Here is a 21,095-nt window from a genome sequence, read left to right as displayed (position 1 = left end):
CCCAGGAGCAGATGCGTCTTCACGCTACAATATTTAGGCCTGTGTGTTACGTGTTGAACCCATCAACCTTTGAAAAATGCTTAGGTTATAAACGCATTGATAAGATTGACACGCATGATAACAAATCACTTGCCGTTTCTCATTGATGCTAATGTTAGGCCTATCAATTATCATGCTGGTTGTCTTGAGAGCAAAATGTTATCGAAATTAAAGTGAACCTGGGGTTGAAAAACTGGTAAGAAATCTGGTTTCAAAGGGTAAAAATGTACAGAATCATGAATCGTGCTCGTATGCAACAATGCTTAACCATTTTATTGATGACAGCCTAATGTTTTATCAGAATAATGGAAGATGAAACATCTGATTAGACTCATCATGGTCAAGAGGCCTTAAGTTCTTCTCAGAGGCATCAAGTTTAACAAGTAATGACCAGAATCGAAACTAGCATGTTTGTGCTGAAGTTTGTTGACCCAAATATAGGTGTAACACTTATCGTTAGACTTGATACTTGAAAGCCCCGAAAAGATAGTATCAAAACGATCATAACTGCATTGATTTTCAATATTGGAATTAGGATTTGGTGCTTATCTTTTGCCCTGTTTCAAATTTAAATTTTGCACCAATCTTATCATCCTTCTTTACTGTCCATCTTCAATCCAACAACGTCTACTTCTCCACATTTGCTCCATCTGACGTTCCTTCATGCACGCTAATATGATCCAAGAAGCTGGTCCTCATACCCAAAGATCGACGTGGATAACCAATATTAACCATTTCTTTCATCTGCCAAACCGAAAAATCTACACCCTCTTCATCATCAGCAGCACTGCCACCTTCTCTTTAGGCATTGCAATGATAGTTCAATGGGTCTTGTACGGCCAATACCACCTAGAAGGTTTCCATTGGATGGTCTATAGTGCTTCGGCCATAACATCGTTGCCCATCCTCATATGGATCATCTTTCTGCTCTTTGCCATACGCTTCCATGCATCACCATCCTCCAACCTCCCAAAACCGCAGGCTCATCAGCAGACAGACACCGAGGCAGCCGCTGCTCAGGATGACCTAGCTATGGTGCAAACAGAAATTCTTAATGATCATCCATCTGGCTTGAATGAAGAGCAGCCTGCATGTGAAAGCCTGATACCAGTTTCTCAACCAGGGGACAATATTGATAACAAGCAAGCTCTGAAACGAACACTTTCTTTGCCTTTGTCACACGTTCCTGCTGATTATAGCAACTTTAAGCGTTCAACGAGTCTTAAACAGTGAATAATATTATATCAGGTAAGTTGCTTTAACAATTTTTAGTTCCTATCTCTTTGTTTATTGATCTAGTATTTAATCTAAAATGGCAATTGATATAAATTTTGTACAAAAAAATAACTATTTATGTTGTTTATTTTGATCATGCTAATCATGATTGTTTTGATGGCAACGGTTTGGATATACGTTTATTTTCAAATATCTATAACCGAAATCTTTTAATATTAAAATATCTACAATCTATCCAAAATTATTTAATAGTATCTACTAATTATCCAAAACCATTTATTTTTTAGATATTCATTTAAAAACCCAAACTATTGATTAAAATTTTAACTCAAACTTTATTTCCAATATGTTTACCTTAGTTTGTATTTCAATTTTAACTTTTAGGGAATCATACACATTATTTTGTTGTATTTTAATAAAATTATAACTCAAAACTAAATCATTAAGTGTGAAAAGAATGAATGGTTTAACAAAAGTTCAAATCTCTACATTTATAAAAAAATTTTAAAAAAAATTTGCCTGTGTGGACATCGACGGAAATAATTTATTTTAATTTACATACCGACAAATGTGGCACAAAAAAATTATAAGGGGTAAACTCAAAAACCTTACCGCCCATTAAAAAAAAAAAGGGAGTACATTTGCTTTTCAAACGACGTAGTTATAGCGTTTGCCTAAGCACGACGTCCTTGTCCTTGTCTTACAGGCCACATCCATGAAAAAGCGGCCTCTCCCTATCACATTATTAATGGGTTTGCCTAATTCTAAAGTGGGCCCAGCCCAAAAAGTGGGCTGTAATTTTGCTTTAGTTGTTGCTGATGATTGACAACTGCTTAAATTTAAGTGGATAAGCTTAGCATGGTCTTCGACGTACCCAAAATTGCCACGTGTTACAGGCGATATTAAGGTATTTATTAATACGTGTCAATATCATCGACCCCTCGGTAATCCTGTCAAACGTGAAGATGCCATCAACGTTACGCTCGTGCCACGTGGATAACTAACGCATTTTCCGGGATATGTGGATCAAAGTTTTAATTTGTAAATCTCATTATGACAATTTACGTACATCTCATTTTCTTAGTATTTTCTTAATCTATTTCAAAATTATTTTTCATCTTTTTCTAATTTTTGACATAAAAATATAAAATATTAATATTATAAAACATACATCTCATTTTCTCTGTATTTTCTTAATATATTTCAAAATTATTTTTCATTTTTTTTAAATTTTAACATAAAAATATAAAATATTAATCATATACAATTTTTATAAAATTTAATATTAAATATATTATAATCATTTTTTTAATTCCACGATTTAGATATGAGATTTTTATAAGTTTTCACAAAAAATTTTAAATTTTGCTAATAAAATTGGAAGTTTGTTTCATTCCATGTTCATTAAATTATAATTAAAAATATATATAATTACATTGACATGCAAAATCTTTTAAAATTTTTATTATGAAATTTAACAATTATAATGTTAAATATATAAAATAATAATTTTTTTATCATAGCACATTGGTACGTGGAGCAACATTGGACCCCAATTTTTTTGGACTTATGTTTCAATAATTGTGGCTCACTATTTTATATTTAGATGATTTGAAAGGTGAAAGGTTGATATGATAAATTATGTGTTTGTTTTGTATAAAATATTAATAATTTGTATATTTATATTATATTTATATAAAAATTTTATATTATAATTTATATTGATATAAAAATATAAAAAAAAATTTTGGTTAAATTTTTATATAATTTGTATTAAAAATTTAAATTATGTTAATATTATATTTTTTTATTTATATGGTTTTTATGTTTTAAATTATCAAATTAATAAAAAGTGAAGAAGAAAAAGTTTGATACTTTATGTATTCAATAATTTTCATTCATTCACATGTGAAGTTGTTTGTATTAATAGACATCAATTCAGCCTTTAGTTTTGAAAATGATTTCAGATAATTTTTATCAAGCTATAGTAACATGGTACTGTTGTAAAATTCATAGATAATTTAAAACTACCGAAATTTGAATAAATATTTAATAATAGTTCTTATTTAAAAATGTCAAAATCATTTTTATTATTTTTGGTCATATGTGCATTACCCTTAATTATTCAGTCATTAACCTTTTTTAATGATGACAATAATAACAATTATTCATTTTGTTAGCTATAAATATCTTTATTTTAGGTAAATTTTACTATTTTTTTTAATAGAAAAAGTCATAAAATCAAGATGGAAGATTGAGTTATAAATATTAAAATTTAAATTTTATTACATAAAATGATTATATAAAATAATTAAATCAAAATTTGAATTTGATTGAATTTATCATTTATTTTTTACAATTTGGTGAAAACATATTAAATTTTTTTGCTGAAAATTGTTGCGTATGTAAGCTCTAAGTTACAGCAACATTGTTATCCGGTACAACAGACGACAGAGTTTGGTTGATTACAATAGAAAATATCTGTCACTTATTGTTTTTGTCAAGAAACATTAATAATTTGGAAAAGACTAAAATGAAAATGCAGAAAATTTTAACTTATGAGACAAGCAATGTTAATCTTCACGAATGTTAGTTAAAAGGCTAGTGGACAACTAAAAAGGAAGTCTACTATCCTTGTATTCCACGTTTTGCTTTAAATAATATATATATGCATTTCTTGCAATGGGGATTTAAAATTTACTAAAAATATACATTACTTTATTATTATTATTATTATTATTATTATTTAACAATGGACAAAGAACTTATTAATTTAAACCAATGTCAAACAATGTACATTCTCCCATGATGTAATGGTGATATCCACATTTTTTTTTTTGTAAATAATTTTTTTATGGAAATTCATAATACGAGAATAAATAAAAAATTTTAAGTGTTGAAATTTGAAAATTAAATCTATTTAATGTTATTTTAAAAATATATTTATATAAATTAATTAAATTAAATTTTAAATTCAATGTATTTTATTTATTTATTTATTAATAAATTATTTAATATATTAATAATAAAAATTTTTATTTCATAAATAAAATTAAAATGATAATATATATTATTTTTAAAATATATATTAAAAAATATGTGTTATTATCTTAATTATTTTATTTTATTACGTGAAATAAATTTTACTTTCTTTCTTTTGTTTTGTCCTTTTGGTCAAAGACAAGGTTTGAAATTACACATCAACCCAGTGCCAGAAACAAAATTACACATCAACCCACAAGATATTTATTCTTGTTTTTGAAATTTCTGAAACATAAAACAAGGTTGTTGAACACATTAATTTTTGGCTAGAGACAATGTTTTCCTTACAGTAGTATGTACTATTTGGTAGCACCACTTCTTTTCGGACTATACCATTTCCATCAGGTAAGACAGCAAGTTTTTTTTTTTTTCTTTTTTTACGAACAACAAAGGGAATGGCCATAATGAATAACAATGAGCATATTTTAGATCACAAACCTTTAAACAAACCACTGGTTAATGTTGCATAATCTTGATGCAACATAATCACGATAAATAAGTTTACATCGAAGGTAGGTTTTTAATACAAAATTTAATTTTATCCAATTAAAATATTTAAATCAGAATATATAAATTTTGTGATTATAATTAAATCACTTCAAAATTTCGTGATAATTCTCGTGAAGTCGGTCTATTCGGATAAATAAAAAAATAATACTGTTAATTAGAGTTTTGCTAAGAAAAAAAAGGTGAGGTAACTCTGTTTAACATTCCTTTACGTAGGGAAGTGGAATAAAAATAATATAGTAATAGTAAATTATCAATTATTATAGGAAAAATATATACATGTACCTTAAACTTAATTAATCTTATTGTAACATAAAAAATGCCAAACCCATATCGACAATTGATGGGACAACGTAAAACCTCGTTTGCAAACATGTCCTTTTCCTTACAAGAATCCATTTTGAAATGGGGGACTTCCTTCCAATTTCGGGGTTTACAGTGAAAACTACTGTTGTAATTTCGACCACCAACCATGTGCATGCTGCAGCAAGAAACAAAAAAGAAGAGTTTTCAAGAAGAAATTCGAGAAGGCAAGCAAAATGATTGATTGGTTGGTTGGCTGGTTAAAATTTCTCCATTGGGAAACAAGTTCTTGGCAGCAAACTTAACGACTGGCAAGAATTAAGGAAAAGTTGTTACCATTCAACATTGCATTCGTGAGTTTGGTGATATTGTGAATTTGTAATCCTAACTTTTGAAGCCATTTTTTGAGAGATTTTCCTTTGATTTTCTCCTAGAATTGGAAATAAATTTTCTTTCTTTATTTCAATGGATATGCTTTGTAAGGCTAATCGGATTAATTGCACACGATCAAGAGTACTATGGGAAATTCCAAACACTTTTTCTTAAAATTTTGTCTTTATGATTCTCAGTGTATTAAATTTAGTGACGGATTTTGAATTTTTAAAGTGTCTAAAATTTATTCATTGAAAAAATATCGATAAGTTTATCTTATTAATACATTTGAATTTGATTAAATTATGATATCGATGAATTTAAAATTTAATTTAATTAATTTATATAATTATTATAAATAATATTTAATAAATTTAAATTTTAAATCCTATCATTTACAAATTTTTTTAATTCTTAAATTATGGTCTTCGTTATGCCCAAAAATTAATAATGACATAGACCCGAGCAGCTTCATCATTTTGGCGAATGGTTGTGAGATATTATTGAAAGAAAAATCTACAAATGATGGATTCTTTTACTTAATTAAAAGAAAAGGCAAAGATTAATATATATCCTTTTGGTAACAACAGCATGGACCTGTCTGTTGGTAACTTAGAACTAGGATCAATGACATAATATTTTTAAACATTATTTTTTTTTATAAGAAAAATTTAGAGATAAATTATTCAATTTTTTAAATTAAAATAAGATATATCATATTTGATAATTTAAAATAAATTATTATAAATTATACATTAAAGATAATTTTAATAAATAATTATTAAATGATATTAACTTATTAAAATAATCATTTATTGATATTTTAAAACATTATTAATAGAATAAATGGGGCCATCCATTTCTTCTATATCTTTATGTCAGTCAGTCACAAGAGTAAAAGGCAGAAGAAGGTGAAAGTTAGGTTGTAACTTTTTCTCATTATAATTTATTATTTCTCTTTGGTGGTGGGGGCTTAGCATTAATCATTACTGATCATCAAATGTTTTAAGTCAAAAAATAAAAAAGTTTGCCCAATCAAAGGCAACTCTTGAATTATTAGAAGTTTTAGAATTGATAATTAAAAATATAATATAATAATATGATATAAATATAGTATAAAAATAAAATATAAAATTAGTATAATTTAAAATTTTATTAATAATTATATATAAATTTAATAAAATTTAAAAAATATATCTTATATTTTTATGTCAATATAAATTATAATAAATAATTTTTATATGTTCTTATTTCGAGTTTTTACGTTATTTAAATTGCAATATCATACGAAAACTTAAGATTTAGTGTTTGATTTTGATTCAATTAAATATGAATTTTAGTAAATTTAAATTTAAATTAAATTTAAAAGTTAACAAATTTAAATTCTTATAATTTCCAATTAATCTTTTTGAACTTGGATAAAATATTTAAATCTGAATCAACTTTGCAATATTGACGAGCGAGAAATATTATATCTTTATCTTAAAATTTTATATTATTTATATGTAATATCATTATTTTTGTTTTTTATTTTTAAATATGGATTATTTAACACGAATCAAAGAAAAAATGTAATATAAAGTAATATTCCAACTGATTGGAATTGATAATGATGATAAGGATAAAAACTTTTCCCCTTTTCTTGATAATATTGTTAGGGATTGCTTCTAAACACTAGTAAATTGTAATACAAGTTCATTGTACATCTTATCTAATGCATTGAGGTTAAAATATTGGAATGATAATTTTTTTTAATCTATATTATTTGGAAAGAATACCAACAACAACTTTGTTTCTATGTTCCAGAAAAAAAAAAGTATAATTTAAAAAGAGTCGAATCCATAAACAAAACGTGCATGCGTTGCTTAATTTGAAGTTACTTGTTCCATTGGTCAAATAGAATAGCTTCTTCTTGAAGTTAAACTGTTGAGTTAAATAGGAGCTTTAAAATACAAGAAATCCCTAAATTCATAATTTGAAAAATAAATTGGATTTAATTGTTGTTGTTTAAAAAAAATAATTTTTTTTTATATTTGAAGTTATAAAAATTTAAAATTTAATCGTGAAAATAAAAAATTTAATAATTTATCAAATATTAATAGATTTTGTAGGGTTTTCGAGCATTTTGTTAGGAGAAAATCATTGCTGAATGAGCTGCGGAGACAAAGGTGTGAGATTGTCAAATTAGGTCGGAATCAAATTGAAATGCAAAACCCAAATGCAAATTCAAACCAAATTTCATTTCACGCGTCGATTACGTGCATGTCATGAAATCCGTGTCCCATCCAATCTCCCAAACCAAAAAAAAAAAAAGAAGGGATTTTCATTTTTCTAGAGAGAGAGAAAGCATCCTTTTCTTTTGTCAAAGTTTCTAGAGCGAGAAACCCAAACCAAAAAACGATTTTTTTTTAATTTTAAATAATATTTTCCATTTTAAAATAGATTTTCCCCTGTGGAACAAGGAGAGAGAAAGCGCCTGCCGCTAAATTCGGCGGAGATTTTAGTGGTAGTGCCACCTTGCTAACTTGCACCAGCTCTGCCCACTGGATATTGCTAAACTACGCTGGGCGGCCATTTTTTCTCTTTGTTTTTGCTCATTTACCCCTTGCTTTGACCGTATATTTACAAGGTACTTAAAACATTACTACCATATTCTTGCTCCATTCTTATTAATCTTAATGGGTTTCTTTACTTCTCTTCCTTTTCTATTATCTCGTTCTAAATTCAGCTGATTTTGCCTTACTTTTTTATTTCTACTGTGAAATTTTCTTTATCTCTCATTTTGCAGATTCTGGCGGGTTTGATTTTGTTATATTGTTGCTGTTTTTGTTTTGGAGTGAACTGGGTTAAGCTTGACTTGACCAAAGTTTTTATCTTTGGTGTATTTTTTTTTTTCTTTTTGCATTGTTATTGTTTGTGAGGAAGAAATGGGTGACAATGAAGAAGGTAACGCTGATGTGATGCAAAGGATTCAGTCTTCATTCGGAACATCGTCATCTTCAATTCCTAAACAACATTTATCAATGAACCATCTTGAAATACCTCAGTTGAATCCTAATGAAATCAGGGCTGCTAGAAATTTCTCTCATTTTGGCCAAAACTTTAATGGTGTTGCTGATGCTACTAATAAAAGAGTTGGTATCCCTCCTTCGTACCCTAACCAGATCCCACCCATTTCACCTTATTCACAGATCCCCGTGTCCCGCCCGTCAAACCAGCAAATGGGTTCTCAGAGCTTTAGTCCGGGACCTACTCATTCTCGGTCTCTGTCTCAGCCTTCTTCCTTCTTTTCACTTGATTCATTGCCCCCCTTAAGCCCTGCCACGTTTCGTGATTCTTCACCTATGGCGGTTTCAGACCAAATTTCCACTGATGTGTCTATGGAAGATAGGGATGCAGCTTCGCATTCTTTGTTGCCACCCTCGCCTTTTTCTAGGGGTAATTCTCCACGGGTTGGAGAGAGTTTGCCCCCTCAAAAATCACATAGGCGGTCTAATAGTGATATTCCATTTGGATTTAATATGATACTACAATCTTCGCCACCTCTTATTCCGTTAGGAGGTGCCGGTGGTTTGCAACGATCGGTGTCTGGTAAGGAAAATTCGGGAGTGCCTAAGCCAGCCCAGTTGGTGAAAAAGGAAACGAGTTGGGAGAGAGGTGCTGATGGCAATGTGGAAGGAATGGGTGAGAGGAAATCAGAAGGGGAAGTCGTGGATGATTTGTTTTCTGCTTATATGAATTTGGATAATATTGATGCGTTGAATTCTTCTGATAATAAGAACATTGGTAATGAGAATCATGAAGATTTGGATAGCAGAGCAAGTGGAACAAAGACCAATGGAGGTGATAGCAGTGATAATGAAGCTGAAAGCAATGTGAATGAAAGTGGGAACAAGGCACCATGGGGTGGAATAAATTCAACTGAGAAGAGGGAAGGGATCAAAAGGAGTGCAGGAGGAGATATTGCTCCGAGTGGTAGACATTATAGAAGTGTTTCCGTGGATAGTTTTATGGGGAAGTTGAATTTTGGTGATGAGTCTCCAAAATTACCACCTTCACCTGGAACTCGTCTTGGACAACTCTCGCCTAGCAATTCAATTGATGGGAATTCTGCTGCCTTTAGTTTGGAGTTTGGAAATGGTGAGTTCAGTGAGGCTGAATTGAAGAAAATTATGGCGAATGAAAAGCTTGCTGAGATTGCAATGACTGACCCAAAGCGTGCAAAGAGGTATCCTAGTGTTCAAGTCTACTGCTTTACCATACATAATAACTTTTTAATCATAGAAAAATATTCCAATTAACTTATTGGTTGGTCCTTTTAAGGATTTTGGCAAATCGTCAATCAGCTGCCCGTTCTAAAGAACGGAAGATGCGGTATATTTCAGAGTTGGAGCACAAGGTTCAGACTCTGCAGACTGAAGCTACCACATTATCTGCTCAACTAACACTTTTGCAGGTGGGGGATTTAGAGCACAGCATGTTATAGCAATATTCCCTACTTTCCCTTTTCTCATTTCTCATCTTCAACTTTAAATTGATGTAGAGAGATTCTGTTGGGCTGACAAATCAGAACAACGAGTTGAAGTTTCGTCTTCAAGCCATGGAGCAACAGGCACAACTTCGCGATGGTATAATCTGATTTTCATTTTTCTTAGAACTTTAGCATTTTTCTTTTGACAGAAGAAGTATTTAGATTTTTATGTTATGCAGTTATGGATGACTGATTAGATGTGTAAGGCAATTTAGCTCTTTGATTAGCATGCTTTAAATGAGTGTTTTTAATACTTCTGTTAGAGTGTCAGTTTTAATACATTGATCTTCAAGTTATTGTATTGAGAAAAAATTCACTTGTATGCTCCCAGCTGTTCATGCTACAAATTTGGTCCTTGAATTATAGCTGTTTCAGGGGAACAAAAAGGAAAAAAGCTCTCATATGCTAGTGTCACATGCTTCTTACTATCTTATGTGCTGTTTTTTGTAATACTGCAAATTTGCAGCTTCTACTTTTATGGAACTATTGAGGAAGAAAGCTTCATAATTTTTCGTGTGCAATGTTGCAAGCCTTCATAATTTTTATGGTATGCTTTAGGAAATATATTATTGTACTTTAAACCAATTATTGTTACTCCATTGCTCTTTTTTTTTTTTTGTGCCCGGGGGGGTGTGTGGTGGTTCAGAGTTCATTGCATTTTCTTTGCACTTTCCAATATCCTTATATTAAGTATCTTTGAGGGGAAGAAGTTTCAAAGATGGGAAGTGAGGTGCCAAAATATGAAAATATTTTTATGCATTAAGGTTAATGCTGTCAAGAAATTTGAGAAGGTGCTATTCGGAAAGTTGTGGGCACTTTGAAACAGTGCAGTTTCACTTAGAAAATGCTAAGATTTGCTGGATCATGTTGAAGGTACATGTTGGATACAGTCATTTTTTGAATTGAAATTATAAATTTTTATTGTATAATGGCCACAGCTGGAAGCTTAAAATGCACCCAAAATCATATTGTATTGTTTAGGCCAAAAGTCCTGGAAACCATGTCGTATCTGTTTGCATAGCTCTAGTAAGATGGTGGAAATATCATAATATTTGTCTAATAAAATAAATGCCGCATGCTTGTGCCTGCTTTTTTTTGGGGCCACTGCCTTTGCCGGCTGTCTTCAAAGTCTCATACATGGTAAAAGATTAAACCTGCTGATCTTTGTGGTAGCTTTTCTCAGAAGTGGAGGCAGTGGTGGGCATATACATCTTCCTAGTTCGTTCTTTTAATAACTAGTTTGAATCTGTTTTATCAAGTTGAACATCCTACAACCGCATTGCATGAAATTTTATACTTCAATAACATATCCCTTATTCTATTGTTTTGCGTTTGGACAGCTCTAAATGAAGCATTAACTGCAGAGGTCCAGCGATTAAAGCTTGCTACTCAAGAGCTACGTGGTGATTCTGATCCCTCCAAGGGCATGGTTTCGCAGCAGCTTTCTGTTAACCACCAGCTGTTCCAGCTTAACATTCCTCGTCCATTCCAGCAGCAGCAGCCGGCACAGCCCCAACAGCAGAATGTTAACACAACCGCAAAAACTGAGTCGAATCAGTAGCCTGTGACTCTTGGAAGAGTTAAAAAGTCAAGATGCGTATTCCACTATGTTATTATTCCGTAATATCTTTCACATGCATTCATTCATTAGTTTTCGACCTCCAACTTCAAGGAGGTTTATGGTTTGTGGTAATTACTGTTCAACCTTGCATCAAATATCCATCCCGGATCCTGGAATGAAGTAACATACAGCTTTAATAATCATAGCTTTTATTTATTTATGGTAGATAATCATATTGGAATGTAATCATTAAGTTGACATGATTTGTTGCATAAACATTAGAAGAGTTGATTCAGTTTTTTTTTTTGTTCCTTTATCGTTTCGGTAAGGAGTTGGGTATTTGTTTAACTGTTTGCCTATTGTCTCCCTGTTTGTTCTTCATTTTCACTTATCGGTGCTTCCATTCAACCTGTAAATTTCTGGTTTCGAAGTTCAACATTGCACCAAATGAAGCAAATCAAACTTTTATTCTGTGAGGAAAAAAAAAAAAAGAAGCTTGTGATTCATGCCTCATTTCTTGTTTTTGGATGTATCCGAAAGATGTTAAGGGAATCCTAAATTTGAAGCCACCTTAAAATGTTGGTCTTCGAGAATCTGTCTAAGCAGACCATCATGCATGAAATTGGGGATTTGAAGCAATTATTCTGAAACCTTTCCTCCTCAAAATCAGAGAAACAAAGATTTATAGAATCTGTTTGTATCATGGTTACCCGACACCATAAATGGGATTGGAAAAAAAAATAAAAGTAAATTCTATGTATACCTTTATTGGTTTGCACTTTTTTATAAACATTTCATGTGAATTGTTTCTCACCGATTCATTTTCGTTATCATAAGAAGTAACAGCGTGAAAAATAAAGATAAAGGTAATTTTGTAATTTCACTAACATATAGTTGACTTTTGATATTGTTATCCATTTTAATAAAGGAAATGAATCATAATGTTATAAATAAAAAAAAAAATCACAAACAGGTGTAAATAAAAAAGATGCAAATCAGTGGAGTTAAAAAAAACCGATGGGAACTTGCTTGTGTTTGTTAAGGGAGCGTTTGGGGGCTTTTTCTAGGCCTGGCTTGATTCATTGCATTTCTAATCAAGATCGTCCATACCACGAATTTATTGGATTTTGTGTTTAGGCCCACAACTAAATTTAATATTAGTAGTAAGAATTATGGAAATTCCTTAATCTGTCAGGATGGCCGAGTGGTCTAAGGCGCCAGACTCAAGTTCTGGTCCTCGATAGAGGGCGTGGGTTCAAATCCCACTTCTGACAATTCCCTTTTTAGCTTACTGTGCTATTAAGGACGTCGTTTGGCTTCTCGCTACCGTCATTGAAGAAAACGGCACCTTGTCCACGTCGTTTTGGGTTGCCCCCTGGCTCGTTCAACCAAAAGAAAAACCCCACGTAAGATACACACTAACCAGTAACCACTCCTCCTTACTGGGAACAAAACTTACTGACTGCTGGAAACAGACGGCGAATTGAGTTCGTTCACCGAGTGAACTCGCCAGCGATGGACGAGTCACCAAAAGATATCTATGTTGTAACAAGTTTGGAAACGAAAGCGGTCCCATCTTCGCACCCGCCTTCAAACTCAAATGGAACTACTCGACAAACACCGGAAGAGCTGGTGGCCCGAGCCATTGCCCCAATAAAACGAGAGTTTCTTCGACCCCCACTGCCCTCTAGAACTACCCAAAACGACACCGCCTCCGACTCCAACGCCAAGCAATCTCAATCCAACGTAGTCAAGGAAAAGAAATCGAAACGACAGCTCAAACGAGAGCGTCGTCAGGTTCCAAATTTCTCAACCTAATTTAGTTTCTTATGCTACAAAAATGCATTTAATTTAATTTCTCAGGCAGACTTTTTTTTGGGTAGTTGCAACTTAAGTGGTCATTAAATATCGTTTTTTTTTTTGGTCTTCAGGAACAAAAATCTGCTTTAAATCTATGTCCAGAGATAGCAAAGACCGGAGATGCTAATGCTTGTCCCTATAAAGATAAATGTCGTTTTAGCCATGACATACAGGCCTTTATGGCTCAGGTATTTTAGTGTACATTTCCTTAATTTAGAATTTGATCAATTTTAGCTGATTGGATTTTTTTTTTTTTTTTTTTTAGAGATATAATAAGTAGTTTTTGTTTTGTTGGAGGTAGAAACCGGCTGATTTGGAAGGTGAGTGCCCATTTATAAAAGCAGATGCACCGTGCCCTTATGGTTTAGCCTGTAGGTTTGCAGGCACGCATGAGGATGGTGCTTCTGCTGCAACTGCTACTGCTAATGTGTTGAAGAAAAACTCTGAGGTCAATGGACTAAGCAAAGATGTTCAGAAACTTTTGTGGAAAAACAAAATACGCTTTACTAAAGCGGATGCTGTAATCAAATCTCTTGGACTCACGGTATGATGAACCAACAGTTTATTTACTGATAGGCTATTCTTAATGTTGTCACTTATCCATTAATAGGCTTTATTTTGACGTTACTTGCTATTATATGCACTTTGCATGTATTTGGTTAAATTTTCTAATGAACTCCAACTTCCTTGATAAATTTGTGTTTTTAGCATTTCCACATCTTTATCTGGTTCTAATCCTAATGAATTTGTTTGAAGATCTTTATTTCTGCTGTGTTTGTTCATTCCATCATGTTTTATCATCATGATTTGTTGTTATTATCAATACAATAATTCAGGGGCCCAACTGGAAAATTAAGAAGCTGATAGATAAGGAGGAAGACGAAGTTGTTTTAAATAGTTCCCACGTTGCGGATGATTCAGTTGATTGTTCTGAATGTCCTCCAACACTTTCAGCAGCAGATAATGCTCAGGAGGCATGTGCAACTAATGAGCTTAGACCTTCAAAGAAAGCAAAATCTGTAGTTGATGAAAGGTGCTCTGTTGAAGTGGTGGATGGTAGTCTTCTTGTGGATTTTATTCTATGCTAATTTTTCCGCAATTTAATGATGTTCATGACTAAGTTATGTAATTCAACAGGTGCAACTGTTCTGGAGAAGGATATTGAAAAAAATTCTACAGATACTGAATCTGTTCATATGGTCAATGATTCACTTGCAGAACCTGATAGGAGCCTCAAGATACACCCTCGTGAAAAGAAGCTTATTGATTTTAAAGAAAAGCTGTATCTTGCTCCTCTAACCACTGTTGGGAATCTTCCTTTTCGTAGGGTTTGCAAAATGTTAGGAGCAGATGTGACATGCGGTGAAATGGCAATGTGCACCAATCTTTTGCAGGTATGTATATCACTTCTGCCTAGTGATTTGTGCATCAGGGGCAAACTGCCAGTTTAGCTTTCAATAATAGTTGGAAATTGGAATAATAGGCTGTGATTTGCAGGTTAAGTACAGCCAGTGGAATGAATAGGCATAATATTTTTTCTCAGCCAGGCAACGCAAACAAGAAATTAGTGATGTGTCTTGCAATAATAAGCTTGCTATTGGTATATGCATATTGATCGGGAACTAAAATTTAATAGTTAAACTTCTTTTGTAGTGGTTCTTCTGGTGGCTTTTTCTTGTTTTAATTTTTGTTATTATAAAAATGTATTCTATGCTTCGTATGTGAGGTTCTCTGAGACCCTTATTCTGTGGCAACAGGGTCAAGCTTCAGAATGGGCTCTGCTGAGGCGACATTCATCTGAGGATTTGTTTGGAGTCCAGATATGTGGGGCACATCCTGACACTACAGCACGCACTGTTGAACTTATAGATAAGGAGTGTGCACTGGACTTCATTGACATTAATATGGGGTGCCCAATTGATATTGTTGTTAATAAGGGTGCTGGATCTTGTCTTCTCACAAAACCTTTACGTATGAAAGGCATCATTGAAGCTGCTTGTGGCACTGTAGATAAACCTATAACTGTTAAGGTACTTGGTGACATTTAGATTATTAGTCTATTCATATGCATGCCTATGTCATTTTACATGTAGGCTCAGTTGCTCCTATTTTGTTCAACTTTTTTTCAACCTTTGTTTATCAAGCTTGCTCCTTTTTCCCTCTTCTTTACATGCACCCGTTACAATCATCAGGCAATTTCAAGAAAAATAATTGTAACTTTTATTATGCCAGGTGAGAACAGGTTATTTTGAAGGTAAAAACCGCATCGATTCATTAATTGCTGATATTTACAGTTGGGGTGCTACTGCAGTGACAATACATGGTCGATCACGACAGCAACGCTACAGTAAACTAGCTGATTGGGATTATATCTACCAGTGTGCTCAGAAGGCCCCTAGTGCACTGCAAGTTTTGGGGAATGGGGATATTTTCTCACATTTAGATTGGAACAATCACTTATCTGACTGCCCCAAGCTCTCTACGTGTATGATTGCTCGAGGGGCATTGATTAAAGTATGGTATTTAGATTTTAACATGTTGAATCTCCTTGACATTCTATCTGAAAGCATTCCATTATTTATCATACTGCTGAATTGTGCTTTAGAGAATTTTAGCTGGTTATAACAGCTAAGGTGCATTGCAGCCTTGGTTATTTACTGAAATCAAGGAACAGAGGCACTGGGATATCAGTTCTGAGGAGCGGTTGAATATTCTGAAGGACTATGTGCGTTTTGGCCTAGAACATTAGGGATCTGACAAAAAAGGTATGCAATAATACTTCAATGGACATTATTAGACATACAACATTCAGAATGAAATATATATATATATATATATATAATTTAGTTCAAATTCTTGTATATTAGCTTACTGAAGAGTTAATGACAACATTGTGCGGGTATTATGTTATGAGAAACATTGTTCTTTCTATCTGTTGTGAATATTAAGTTGATAAAATAGGAACATGTTTCTTTCTATTGTAGCCTAAACTGTTGATATTAGCCTTATCCTTAATTAGCGTCAAACAACCCCCATTCAAATTTTGGCTTCCTGATTGAAGTTGTGAAAGCATTCTGAAAAAAATTTATGATATTGTTTCTAATAAGGTTAGAGATGCCAAAATGTCTTGTAAAAAGTTTACAACCATTATTAGTACTATTTATACCTGCTAGTTATGAACATATACTTTGTTATTGAACAACCATTATGGTTTAAAGTTTTCTGGAATTTGACTGAATTTGCAGGAGTGGAAACAACTAGGCATTTTTTGTTGGAATGGCTTAGCTACACATGTAGGTATATACCTGTTGGTCTTTTAGATGTCATCCCTCAACGGCTGAACTGGCGTCCTCCTTCCTACTATGGACGTGATGACCTTGAGACACAAATGGCCTCTGATTCCGCAGCTGACTGGGTATGTCCAGTTCTCTTGAATTACATCTCAGACTATAATTGTGCTACACACGATCCGCATTAATTTCTTCTTCACTTGTGCAGATCCGAATATCTGAAATGCTGCTTGGCAAGGTTCCAGATGGTTTCACATTTGCACCAAAGCACAAATCCAATGCTTATGATCGAGCAGAAAATGGATAATTTTATAATTTTGATAACTTCAGTTTCTGAGTCGCAGTTATATCACGGGAAAATATTCCGAGACATGTATCAATGAGAATAAAGAAACCTAAAGCAATAACATTTAAGTGCCGTTTGTGACTAGAACGATATATGTGCTTCATAAGAAATTTTCTTTTTGGTGGTCATCTTTTTTACGATGGTTTTGTGAATTCACTTATCACTATTCTTCACGTCTGTTATGAATAGAATATTGCCACCCATGAGCACTGCCCAGTTCAAGGCCGAAGCACTTGGTCCGGGGCATGCCGCAGAGGCTCAAGCACTAGATCGCGGGAATGAGCCCCAGGGTGTAAGCTCGTGACACTTGCATCGTTTTCATTGGCAACCTTGGCCACCCATCAACACACAGGGTCATTGTTGCAAATTGATCAGACCACAACCAAACCAATGACAAAATGAAAGAGCTTGCTTTGATGTAACTAAACTGTTGTCTTTTCCAGCTGTTCTAGTCAGACTGATTGGAGGAGACATTAAGGTTGTTGGTGGGCCTAGATCTTGAATGGTACAAGGGATTTTCTGTTCTTTATGCCAAACAAAAAAACAAAGCTTGCCTAAACCAGCAAAATCATTAACCGACCAATTAAATTCACTTCATCTAAAATCAGAAAGATCTCCCCTGGGGCAGATTTTATAGTCGCCATTTGTTTGGAAAGCAAGCTATTTTAACACCAAAATAGTTGAAAATGCGACGAAATTCCATTACTACTTGCCCAAATTAACATACTACAAGCATTGATGCAGCCATCATCCATCCCATCTAACCGTGACACTACAAAATCTGAGTCACTAATACAGCAGAAACCTTGCAATGGGTCCTTGCACCATACGGCCATACCATTAATAGAAGGGTGGGATATTCATGCCTTCCTCTTCCGGAATAAAATTACCAGATTGACAGAAGGCTATCCCAGAAAATAGAATGAACCATGACTAGGAAAAAGCATAAACAAACACAAACATTCTTATAAAGGTAAATGCAAACAGCGGTCCACTCATTCTACAGACCAACGCCATAACGGGTTACTGAAAACTGCAAAAGCTCAGTCCGTTGATATAATTTCAGAAAAAGCATCAGTTATTTATTTATTCTCCTCAATTCCTCTCATAAACAAGAGCACTATTTGTGGTTCAGGATTCTTTAAGAATAAAATAATATAATTGATACAACCACCATTAAAAATCTGCGAAAAGAAACCAGTCAAGATGTATCAACAAACAGAGCTAGGTAATATAGATAAGATAAAGAAAATATTTTAAAAATCTGTTAATATAATTTCAGTGCCTACTCCTCCATTCCATCTGACATTATTATCCTTATATCTCTAGTTTCAATAAAAACAGAAGCTCATACCACAAAGTGCAATGAAAAGGAAAATTTCAGTTGATTAATCATCTTCATTAATCTCTTTAAACAACATCATACCTTTGGCAAGAAGCAGGCTCCTTGATTTTTGTCCAAAAACTAAAAGGAAAGAAGTTGTCACTAAGAGAGTTCCAATACAACAAAATCCCTGTATAATATTGCATCAATCAAAAGTTCATCTAATTGCCCATTGTCTATTAGCAAAGAAAACAAACCCATATGTTAATGAGATTAGTTTGCAGAAGTGAACGATGGGACAAAATTGTATAATCTTTAGATTGTAGAACCCTAGCTTGTTCAAGGAAGAAATAAATACTGTGATCAATTACCCAAGACATCTATCACTCACCACAAACATGCTTGAAACAGCTAAATCTTGCTCTGTTGATACAGGGGATCAATTTCTTTCTCTACATTGAAATTCGGTGGACCTTTAACCCAACCTCCATCAATGGAATCAATAGGTCCATTCAACCCATCGTCCAAGAAATCACCAACGCGTTTCACTTTAACCTCCCTTGGCATGACTGGGTACTTCCCAGAGAAGCAAGCATAACAAAAATTTGGAGAATCACTAGCCAACATCTTTTTCAGGCTCTCAAATGGCAGAAAAGCAAGTGAATCACATCCGATGAACTCTCTAATCTCCTCCACACTCATTCTATTAGATATCAACTCCTCAGAGCTTGGTGTGTCCACTCCATAATAGCAAGACCCAATGATAGGTGGGCTCGCAATCCTCATATGAACCTCCTTAGCCCCTGCCTCCTTGATCAACCTAACGATTTTTGAGGATGTGGTTCCTCTCACAATTGAGTCATCCACTACCACGACCCTCTTACCTTCCAATACACCACGAACTGGTGAGAGCTTAAGCTTCACGCCAAAGTCCCTAATCTTCTGCGAAGGCTCGATAAAAGTTCTTCCAACATAGTGAGACCTGATCAGCCCTTGCTGAAATGGCACCCCTGCTTTGGATGCATAACCAAGAGCAGCCACCACCCCTGAATCTGGCACTGCAATCACGACATCACAGTCGACAGGAGCCTCAGTGGCAAGTATTTCCCCAAAAACATGTCGTGACTCATAAACAGACCTTCCAAAAACAACAGAATTAGGCAGAGCAAAATAGATATGCTCAAAAATACATTGTTTTGGTTCAGGGTGGCGCATCAAGCAAAGTGATTGAACTCCATCTTTTTTATCCACCACCAACACTTCACCAGGATACACCTCTCTCTCATATGTGGCCTCGATCAAATCAAGAGCACAAGTCTCAGATGCAAACACAACAGCACCATTACTCCTCCTTCCCATTACCAAAGGCCTGAATCCAAAGGGGTCACGCACCGCAACAAGCTTATCCTCAGTCACAAACACCATTGAATAAGCCCCTTCAAGCTTCTCACAAGCATCAACAATCCTCAAAAAGAAGGGCCTAGCCTTTGAAATAGCAATCAAATGAAGCACAACCTCAGTATCAGAACTAGTATTAAAAATTGAACCATTATCTTCAAGCATAGCTCTCAAAGCTCTATAGTTTACCAAGTTTCCGTTGTGTGCAACCCCAACAGACCCAAACCTGTAACCAGCAACAAAAGGCTGCACATTTTTTAACATAGAGGAACCAGCAGTTGAATATCTAACATGTCCAATAGCCATTTCACCAGGCAATTGATCAAGCTTAGACTCATTAAAGACTTCAGATACTAAACCGACCCCGGTAACTGATTGAAGAACATTGTTATTCACTGCTACAATACCTGCACCTTCTTGTCCACGATGCTGAAGCGCGTGGAGGGCCAAGTAGCAGAGACGTGAGGCTTCAGGGTCACCAAAGATACCCACAACACCACACTCTTCACGGGGCTTATCGTCATCATCATTAAAAGAAGAGACAAAATCGTCTTCTGGGTCACTTTTGTTTGTTGAAAAGAAGTCAGAGATGGGGTTTTTAGAAGAGATGCTAAACTGGGGTTTCTGGGTATGAAAAACAGGTTTGCAAGGGAAAGAAGTCGGTTCTGGAAGGGCTTTTGGAAAGAGAGAAAATGGAGTTTTTTGAGATGGGTTCAGAGCAAAAGAAGGGTTCTTGAAGATGGGTTTTGAGATAGTTGATGAAGAAGACAAAGGAGAGAGATTGGCGGTGGCTGCCATGGATGGTATCTGTTCAGTTTTAGGAGTTGCCTTGGAAGAAAGGGAGAGGTTGAAAGAGTTTAGCAGGAAGATGGTTTAAAAAGTAGAATGAATCGCTCTCTTATATCTCTCTTTCTAGGTTTTGGACTCCAGCAGGATCAAAGGAGCTTTGAGCGAGGTGGCTTTGTCACCACGAGATTCTCATTCAATTGAGTTCTGAGAATTTTGTTTTTAACTAATCTCACTGTTAGTATCAACACAAATAGTCTTTGTTCTTATTCTAAACTCCCAATAAGTAAGGGAAAAATCTGACCTTTATAAATAATTATTTTTTTAATTGAAGAATGTTATTTTTTTGGACCAGGAGGAATGTTAAATTAATAATTTATATTTTCAGTTAAATAGCTTCATAACAAATTATAAAAGTGTAATTATTGATTTTTTTTTTATATTTCATCCTTGATATATAATTTTATTTTTTTAAAAAATAATTTAATTATGATAATTTT

General features: G+C 33.7%; 3 protein-coding genes and 1 non-coding gene across 8 annotated transcripts; 3 read left to right on the top strand and 1 right to left on the bottom strand.

The window, feature by feature from the left end:
* Positions 1–7,951: 7,951 nt before the first annotated feature.
* On the top strand, positions 7,952–11,902 carry LOC111308802 (bZIP transcription factor 29-like). Of its 2 annotated transcripts, XM_089745723.1 has the most exons (6): positions 7,952–8,128; positions 8,288–9,727; positions 9,823–9,955; positions 10,043–10,127; positions 10,497–10,577; positions 11,371–11,902. In XM_089745723.1, exons 2-5 carry the CDS (start codon positions 8,427–8,429, stop codon positions 10,535–10,537), a joined length of 1,560 nt encoding a protein of 519 aa, XP_089601849.1. In that variant the 5' UTR covers positions 7,952–8,128; positions 8,288–8,426; the 3' UTR covers positions 10,538–10,577; positions 11,371–11,902. The 2 variants fall into 2 exon arrangements, with proteins under 2 accessions (XP_089601849.1, XP_022763136.2); XM_022907401.2 differs by lacking the exon at positions 10,497–10,577.
* Positions 11,903–12,054: 152 nt separating this feature from the next.
* On the top strand, positions 12,055–17,220 carry LOC111308801 (tRNA-dihydrouridine(47) synthase [NAD(P)(+)]-like). Of its 2 annotated transcripts, XM_022907400.2 has the most exons (10): positions 12,055–13,388; positions 13,523–13,639; positions 13,753–13,995; positions 14,288–14,507; positions 14,589–14,845; positions 15,209–15,481; positions 15,684–15,965; positions 16,096–16,216; positions 16,697–16,866; positions 16,950–17,220. In XM_022907400.2, the coding sequence occupies exons 1-8, from the start codon at positions 13,107–13,109 to the stop codon at positions 16,198–16,200; spliced, it is 1,779 nt and encodes a 592-aa protein (XP_022763135.2). In that variant the 5' UTR covers positions 12,055–13,106; the 3' UTR covers positions 16,201–16,216; positions 16,697–16,866; positions 16,950–17,220. The 2 variants fall into 2 exon arrangements, with proteins under 2 accessions (XP_022763135.2, XP_089601847.1); XM_089745721.1 differs by lacking the exons at positions 16,096–16,216; positions 16,697–16,866; positions 16,950–17,220 and having other exon boundaries at positions 15,763–15,901.
* On the top strand, positions 12,782–12,865 carry TRNAL-CAA (transfer RNA leucine (anticodon CAA)). The gene has a single exon. It is a non-coding gene; the product is annotated as a tRNA-Leu (tRNA).
* Positions 17,221–18,033: 813 nt separating the features above from the next.
* Positions 18,034–20,891, bottom strand: LOC111308800 (amidophosphoribosyltransferase, chloroplastic-like). Of its 3 annotated transcripts, XR_016328897.1 has the most exons (3): positions 18,803–20,891; positions 18,514–18,601; positions 18,034–18,271 (listed from the first exon to the last, which is right to left on the bottom strand). XR_016328897.1 is itself a non-coding variant. In XM_022907398.2 (2 exons), exon 1 carries the CDS (start codon positions 20,605–20,607, stop codon positions 18,823–18,825), a length of 1,785 nt encoding a protein of 594 aa, XP_022763133.2. In that variant the 5' UTR covers positions 20,608–20,891; the 3' UTR covers positions 18,034–18,271; positions 18,803–18,822. The 3 variants fall into 3 exon arrangements, 2 of the variants coding, with proteins under 2 accessions (XP_022763133.2, XP_022763132.2); XM_022907398.2 differs by lacking the exon at positions 18,514–18,601; XM_022907397.2 differs by lacking the exon at positions 18,034–18,271 and having other exon boundaries at positions 18,454–18,601.
* Between the last annotated feature and the right edge of the window lie 204 nt (positions 20,892–21,095).

Source organism: Durio zibethinus, chromosome 2, assembly GCF_047325235.1.
Source record: "Durio zibethinus cultivar Kanyao isolate XHJ-2024 chromosome 2, ASM4732523v1, whole genome shotgun sequence".
Classification (NCBI taxonomy): Eukaryota; Viridiplantae; Streptophyta; class Magnoliopsida; order Malvales; family Malvaceae; genus Durio; species Durio zibethinus.
Note: the sequence above shows the minus strand (reverse complement) of the source record. Positions and strands in the feature narration are given on the sequence as shown.